The sequence below is a fragment of the Vipera berus genome (assembly GCF_964194415.1).
Source record: "Vipera berus genome assembly, chromosome: 5".
Classification (NCBI taxonomy): Eukaryota; Metazoa; Chordata; class Lepidosauria; order Squamata; family Viperidae; genus Vipera; species Vipera berus.
The window spans coordinates 5,482,006-5,490,067 of record NC_138207.1 but is presented as its reverse complement, the minus strand read 5'-3'; the positions used below and the strand labels follow the sequence as shown (position 1 = coordinate 5,490,067).

At 45.3% G+C, this 8,062-nt stretch overlaps 1 protein-coding gene across 5 annotated transcripts in view; it reads left to right on the top strand.

Moving 5' to 3' along the window:
* The window catches only part of ABCC5 (ATP binding cassette subfamily C member 5), an 82,723-nt gene that overhangs the window by 41,837 nt on the left and 32,824 nt on the right, over nt 1-8,062 (top strand). For all 5 annotated transcript variants that reach the window (XM_081329405.1, XM_081329407.1, XM_081329404.1 and 2 more), the window contains one exon: nt 6,115-6,186. In XM_081329405.1, coding sequence (XP_081185531.1) covers nt 6,115-6,186 — 72 coding nt within the window. The remainder of the gene's footprint in view (nt 1-6,114; nt 6,187-8,062) is intronic.

Below are 8,062 nucleotides of genomic sequence, written 5' to 3'. Positions count from 1 at the left end.
AAAGGCATGCCAGTTCCTTCGGTTGATAAGTTGAAAAAGCGACAGTCCAGAGAAAAACTCATCAGGGACCTCCAGGGATCTTTTCCTGAGCGTGTCATCACTTGGCCATCTTGACTGGCCAAGTCAGGAAATGGCACGGCACTTGTGTCAGAAGCGTTGAGGTGCTTCCAGGTGGAAAAGATTAGCTGGTGCCTGGGAAATGACCAGTTGGGGGGCTCCTTTCATGTCCCCAGCAGGAGCTGCAGTGAAGGACTGGGGCTGATCCCGCTGCAGGGCAGCCCTTGGGTCTCGAACGTGGACATGCTAACCCCTAACCCAGCATCCTAACCATGTGAGCCCCCGTGCTCCTGTTAGGAAGCTGTTGTTGTTAGCTGCGAAGTCATGTCTGACCCATTGTGACCCTATGGACAATGTTCCTCCAGGCCTTCCTGTCCTCTACCATCTTCTGGAGTCCATTTAAGCTCACACCTACTGCTTCAGTGACTCCATCCAGCCACCTCATTCTCTGTCGTCCCATTCTTCTATTGCCCTCAATCTTTCCCAGCATTAGGCTCTTCTCCAGTGAGTCCTTCCTTCTCATTAGGTTGCCAAAGAATTTGAGTTTCAACTTCAGGATCTGGCCTTCTAAAGAGCAGTCAGGGTTGATCTCCTCTAGGACTGACCGGTTTGATCGCCTTGCAGTCCAAGGGACTCGCAGGAGTCTTCTCCAGCACCACAGTTCAAAGGCCTCAATTCTTTGGCGCTCAGCCTTTTTTATGGTCCAACTTTCACTGCCATACATTGCAAGTTAGGAAGCTATTCTCTTTTAAAATGGCAGGGCAATAATAAAAGGTTGCTTCGGAGGAATTGTAATCAAATCTGGTGCTAAAGTGCCGGCAGTGAGGGCCTACTGTGAATCCCATCGGTCAAAGAACTCCGACTGTCAGGATCCAGAAGAGGAGCTTCCTCTGCGTTAGCACCCATCGGGCAGGGTTCTCCAAACTTGGCAACTTTAAGCTTTGTGGACTGCAACTCCCAGAGTTCTTCAGCCAGCTATGCTGGCTGGGGAATTCTGGGAATTGTAGTCCATAAAGTCTTACCTGCTCTAGGGTCAGATTTTGGGGACCCCATGGGGGATTTCCAGGCAGGAGGTGACTGCTTAGAGTGATGGCAGAGTTCACCTCCCCCCTTAATCTCTGATTTCCACCTGTCCCTCTTTTTTTTATCACATTGATGTATTCTTGTGTTCTTTTCCATTGTTTATTTTGTTGTGCTGTTGTTTTGCTCCTGTTTTGTTTACACTTCTTTTCATTTCTTTCTAGTCCCACGGCAAGATAGGCGGGCAAATACATTTAAAAAACAAATAAATGAAGTCCCTTAGGATTAATTTTGACTGACTGTTGAGTAATTTAAGAAAATGCCTGGACGGTCTTTAATTATAAGGGCTAGTTTAGCTTTTACATGTTTATCTCATGTAAAATGGTTTAATGCAAAAGATGAATTCCAATTTTGTTGCTAGCTGCTAGATTTACGAACTGTAAGAAAATGCTAGAAAACTAAAGTACAGGGGATAGACAGTTGGGAAATCACTGTTGGGAAATCACTGTTAATTAATTATTTTAATTGTTATTAACTTTTTGTATTTGTAGTGTTATTTTAATTACCTTGTGAACTGCCCTGAGTCCCATGGGAGAAGGGCGCTATATAAGTTCAAATAATAATAATAATAATAATAATAATAGTAGTAATAATAATAATAATAATAATAATAATAATAATAATAATAATAATAATAATAATTTCAAAGCAGTGAAAATAGTTTGGGCTGAAAATGAAGACGCCGCAGAGAAGCAAATAGTTAGGTACTGTTTTACAACCAGTTGGCTTCCATTTTGTTATGTGAACAAAATAGTAGGTTCCTTCCTTCTCTGAAAAGGTCTCCGGAATATCAGATCGGATATGAAATTTTAAAATCTATCATTAACATTGAAATGCATCTGTATGTACAGGTGGTCCTCAGCTTACAACCACAGTAGAGGCCAAAATTTCCACAGCTAACCAAGGTGGTTATTGGGTTGTGCCTGTTACAACCTTTTTTGTCATAGTAGTTAAGTGGTTATTAAGTGAATCCAGTTTCCCCAATTCATTTTGCTTGTCGGAAGCCAGGCGGGACAGGTCGCAATTGTCAGTTACATGACTGAGGCGGGATAGGTCGCAAATGTCAATGACTGAAGCGGGATAGGTTGCAAGTGTCAATCACACGACTGAGGCAGGATAGGTTGCAAGTGTCAGTGACTGAGGAGGGATAGGTCGCAAGTGTCTGACTGAGGAGGGATAGGTTGCAAGTGTCAATGACTGAGGCGGGATAGGTCGCAAGTGTCAGTGACAGGAGGGATAGGTCGCAAGTGTCTGAGGAGGGATAGGTCGCAAGTGTCAATGACTGAGGCGGGATAGGTTGCAAGTGTCAATCACACGACAGGCGGGATAGATCGCAAGTGTCAGTGACTGAGGTGGGATAGGTCGCAAGTGTCAATCACATGTCTGAGGCGGGATAGGTCGCAAGTGTCAATCACATGTCTGAGGCGGGATAGGTCGCAAGTGTCAGTCACATGACTGAGGCGGGATAGGTTGCAAGTGTCAATCACATGACTGTGGGAAGCTCCAACTGTCGTAAATACATGGCGGTTGCCAAGGGCTCATATTTTGATCACGTGATCATTGGGATGATGTGGCGGTCGTCATTGCAAGGATGGGTTGTAAGTCGCATTTTACAGTGCTGTTGTAACTTTGAGCAGTCGCTAAATGAATGATTGTAAGTTAAGGACTAACATGCCGTGATGGCGTAGTGGTTAGAATGCAGTGCTGCAGGCTACTTCTGCTGACTGCTGGCTGTCTGCAGTTTGGCAGTTCGATCCTAACCGGATCAAGTTCGACTCAGCCTTCCATCCTTCCAAGGTCAGTAAAATGAGGACCCAGATTGTTGAGGGCAATATACTGACTCTGTAAACCGCTTAGAGAGGGCTGTAAAAGCCCTGTGAAGCGGTATATAAGTCTACATGTTATTGCTGTCCCTTCCCTTCCCTCCCCTTCTGTGCTGGCAGTGGTTAAGAATGCAGCATTGCAGGTTAACTCTACCCACAGCCTGGAGTTTGATCCTGACCAGCTCAAGGTTGACTTGGCCTTCCGAGGTCGGTAAAACGAGGATCCAGATTGTTGTGGGAGCAATAGGCTGACTCTGTAAACCGCTTAGAGAGGGCCGTAAAAGCCATGAGAAGTGGTATATAAGTCTAAGTGCTATGGCTATTGCTACCTCTATCCAAATTATGTGTTTTGTGTTGAGAGGAGCAATTTTGTTTTCCTTTTCTGCTTCTGCTTGTATTTATTTTTGTTGCTGTGTACCTCTTTTATTTTTAGCGCTTTATTGACTGCATAGGTTTACAGAGAGTAATGAGACTCATTTGATACTCACTGCAATGCATTAGCACATTGTGTTCACTTGGGCTTCTGGCTAAGGCCGGAATGCTCTCGCTGACTCCTTTCTTTCCCTGGCCAGTTGCAGTTGTGGACAACGGTTACATACAGCTAGTCCTGGACTTACAACTACAAAGATTTCTGTTCCGTAGAGAAATAACTTCTTAAGTGAATTTTGCCCCATTTTACGATCTTTCTTGCCACGGTTGTTCAGTTGTTAAGTTAGTAACGCGGCTGTTAAGTGAATCTGGCTGTTCCACCGACATTGCTTGTCAGAACGTCGCAAAAGGAGGCCCCACGATCCCAACAGATCGCAACCATCATAAGTCACGAGTCAGTTACCGAGCATCCTTATGTTGATCACATGATCCTGGGGAATGCCTCAGTGGACGTAAGTGTGAAAAACGGTCATAAGTCACTTTTTTTGAGGCCATTGTAACTTTGAAGGTGACTAAATGAACTGTTGTAAGTAAAGGACTACCTGTGTTAGTTTAGTGCCTAAACACAGGATATCCCAGGAGTCCTCAACTTTGGCAACTTTAAGACTTGTGGACTTCAACTCCCAGAATTTCTCAGCCACCTGGCTGAGGAATTCTGGGAGTTGAAGTCCACAAGTCTTAAAAGTTGCCAAGGTTGAGGACCCTTGGGATATACACTATGCTTATTCTCAGCCGCTGAATATAACCATGGATTGTTCATACCATGGTTAAATAATGATGGGCATTGCATGATACAGGTCGTCTACAAAGCACAACGATTCATTTAGTGACTGTTCGAAGTTACTACGGCACTGAAAAAAAAATGACTTAAGACGGTTTTTCACACTTAAAACCATTGTAGCATCACCCGTGGTCAGGGCATCAAAATTTGCAAACTTGGCAACTGACTCACACTTCCGATGGTTGTAATGTTCCCGGGCTCATGGGATCTCCTTTTGCTACCGGTCCCTTCTGACAAGCAAAGTCAGTGGGGAAGCCAGATTTACGTAACGACCATGTTCCTAACTTAATTGCAGAGATTCCCTTAATGACGGTGACAGGAAAGGTCACAAAATGGGGCAAAACTCACTTGACAACTGTCTTGCTTAGCTAAATGACTGTGGAGATTCTCAGCCATCCAGGTCATCGTTATCCCAAAGGTGCTTTTTTTTCGGGAGGCAACTGGACTTCCTTGTTTTTCTTTGAAGACGTTTCGCTTCTCGTCCAAGAAGCTTCTTCAGCTCTTCAGAGAGCTGGAGAAGCTTCTTGGACGAGAAGCGTGTTCTGTACCAGCCTGCTACCGGCCCTGCAGAAAAGGCAGGGACAACCCCTTTTACAATAAGGCAAGAGGCTGGAATTACGCCTGCCAAATTTATTGCTACAAAAACAAACGGAACAAGATACGAACCAAGAAACAGGAGCTTTAAGAAACAAGAACTATCCAAGCGGTTGCCTTCAGCAAACCAGCCCTCCCACACATTCCCCTTAAATACAGTTCAGGGCGTGGCCTCTCTCTGCCTCCTTCCGAGGTGCCCCATTGCCTTCCTCTGTTTACTCCTGACTGACTGCCTCCTGCGTCAGGCGTCCTTGAACAGGGCCAGCTGTGGGTCATCTTCATCCACGCTGTCAGGCTCACACAGCTGGGTCTCCACCAGGTGGGAGGGGCCTGGCTGAGGGCTCTGCGGAGCCTCAAAGCCATCATCAGCAAGCTCTTCAACACCCCCCTCCTCCTCCTCTGAGTCGTCCGACCCAACTGCCGAACCCACAGGCTGACCCTGAATCACAACAAAGCGAAACGTCTTCAAAGAAAAAGAAGGAAGTCCAGTTGCCTCCTGAAAAAGCACCCTTAGGATGTCTTGCTTAGTAACATAAATTTCAGGGTCAATTGTGGTTGCAAGTCAAGGATTACCTGTACTATGGTCTCTAATCCAGGGGTCTTCAAACTTGGCCCTTTTTTTACTTGTGGACTTCAAGCCCCAGAACTCCTCAGTCAGGCACGCTGGCTGAGGAATTCTGGGAGTTGAAGTCCACAAGTCATAAAACGCCAACTTTGAAGACCCCTGGCCTAATCTAAGCAGAGCCAGCTACTTGCCAGCTGAAGGAAAGCCTGGCAGATACACATAAGCCTAGGTAAGCTAGGGACAAGTTTGCCCTTTGTGTCGGGAAATGATTTTCGGCACAATGAAATATTTGTCTTCCAGAAAGTTAGGCGCCCAGCAGAGATACGCTGGAGCAACAATTTTATCTCGCATTAGTTCTGATAACATTCGGGTGGCTGCAGTTTCATGTATTTATTTGTGCAAAGACCTCTGTTCTGCGTGACTTCAAACAACTCAAGTCAGGAGTTTGATAAAAGAAAAGTTCAAGTTGATTCCTTTCTGTGGCCATCTTTGAGAATCGGCTGAGTGCAGGAGGCCTGAAAAAAAACACCACAGGGTTTTGCTATCCATTTTGTGCAGTTTTTCTTTCAAAGAGACATTGGCAGCTGGTCATCTGACACCCACCCTGCAAAAAAAAAAAGCTTTATGCTAAGGGCTGCAGGGAATAATTTCATCATCCACTAATATTATGTACAATAATTGGGTTCCGTTCGATGTTTATTAAATAACTGGGTGGTAAATCGCATTACTTTCTTGTGTGCTTCCTCATGCGCTAATTTTTCTTCCCGTTTCCTGGTCCAATCTAGGGGAAGCTTGTTGGTATATGTGGCAGCGTGGGGAGTGGAAAAACCTCACTCATTTCAGCCATTTTGGGACAGGTGAGACACCACAACTTTACCTTTCTTTCTTTCTTTCTTCTTTCTTTCTTTCTTTCTTTCTTTCTTTCTTTCTTTCTTTCTTTCTTTCTTTCTTTCTTCCTTTCTTCCTTCCTTCTTTCCTTCCTTCCTTTCCCTCCCTCCCTCCCTCCCTCCCTCCCTCCCTCCCTCCCTCCTTTCTTTCTTTCTTTCTTTCTTTCTTTCTTTCTTTCTTTCTTTCTTTCTTTCTTTCTTTCTTTCTTTCTTTCTTTCTTTCTTTCTTCCTTCCTTCCTTCCTTCCTTCCTTCCTTCCTTCCTTCCTTTCCCTCCCTCCCTCCCTCCCTCCCTCCTTTCTTTCTTTCTTTCTTTCTTTCTTTCTTCCTTCCTTCCTTCCTTCCTTCCTTCCTTCCTTCCTTCCTTCCTTCCTTCCTTCCTTTCCCTCCCTCCCTCCCTCCCTCCCTCCCTTCTTCCTTCCTTCCTTCCTTCCTTCCTTCCTTCCTTCCTTCCTTCCTTTCCTTCCTTTCCCTCCCTCCCTCCCTCCCTCCCTCCCTCCCTCCCTCCTTTCTTTCTTTCTTTCTTTCTTTCTTTCTTTCTTTCTTTCTTTCTTTCTTTCTTTCTTTCTTTCTTTCTTTCTTTCTTTCTTTCTTTCTTTCTTTCTTTCTTTCTTTCTTTCTTTCTTTCTTTCTTTCTTTCTTTCTTTCTTTCTTTCTTTCTTTCTTTCTTTCTCTGCGACAAAAACATTGTGCTTCTCTGGATTGAATCTTCCTGTCCAGGGGAATCAGGAAGAGAAGATGCGACCAGAGTGTCTTTTGGGCCCTCAGGACTTGTTAAAAAATTTCCATAAAAATATCTACTTTGGATTTTTCGGTCATCCTTTTGTTGGAAACCATATTAAAGTTGACAGCAAACGGTTTGTTTCCCCCTCCCCCCCGTGCTGCTTGGCAGGCATAATGTGAAACCCTCCCTTCTTCCAAGACTTGATAGCACAGAGAAGCTAGCTACCTTTCCTTTAAATTGTAAGGAGCAGATCGCAAAGGTGTTTCCAGCCGTTTTCAGCTTCCAGTAACAGCATTATTTAAAGTTCTACTGGCTTAGTGTGCACAGTTGCACCAGGCATGCGGTGACCAGCCTGCCTAGTCTAGGAGAGGCTTTATTTATGAAGAAAATTTATATGGCTTCCCTCGTGGTGACTCCAGGTCTTTTACAGGGTCCAAAACTGTCTTCAGGGCCTTTTGAAAGTGTATCAAGTTGGAGGCCTTTCTTATCTCCGCAGAGATGATGTTCCACATGGAGGGGGGCCACCGTGGGAGAAGGGCCTTCTTCTTGGTCCCACTGGATGGACCTCCTTAAGAGAGGGGACCCCTAACATACACCGCCTCTCCCCTCTCTGGTGTGTGGAGTAGATGTAAGTGGGAAAAGTCCTTCAAACAACCTGGTCCCAAGCCATGACTTCTTGCTTTCTTGCCAGTCTTTCACACTTACAAAGTGTGGGAGCATCAACCTAAGGCCCAGGTCTACCCTTCGTGTTGATTGGGGAGGCCTCTGTCCAGGCAGAGGAGGTTCCTGGTAACACCATATCCAGGGAAGTGGAGGTCTCCTCCACCTGTGGCACACGTCAATCTTAGAACATCTCTTAAGCTTGCTTTTTTGGACCGAGACAGCGCTTCATCAGTCATTTCTTTGAAGGAAGGCCACCTGCAGGTAGCCAACGGTTAGGCTTTCACTGTGATAGCCCCCATTCAATAGAACAAGCCTAGTTTCCAGATATCTAGACCTCCGCCATCTTACAGGGCTTCCAAAGAGTTGTAAAGATGAGGCTCCACAAGGATACCTTTTGGGATGTGGTAGGTTATCCTCTCTCCATAAATGGGAGGTGAGAGAGGAAAGAAGAGTCTGAGAG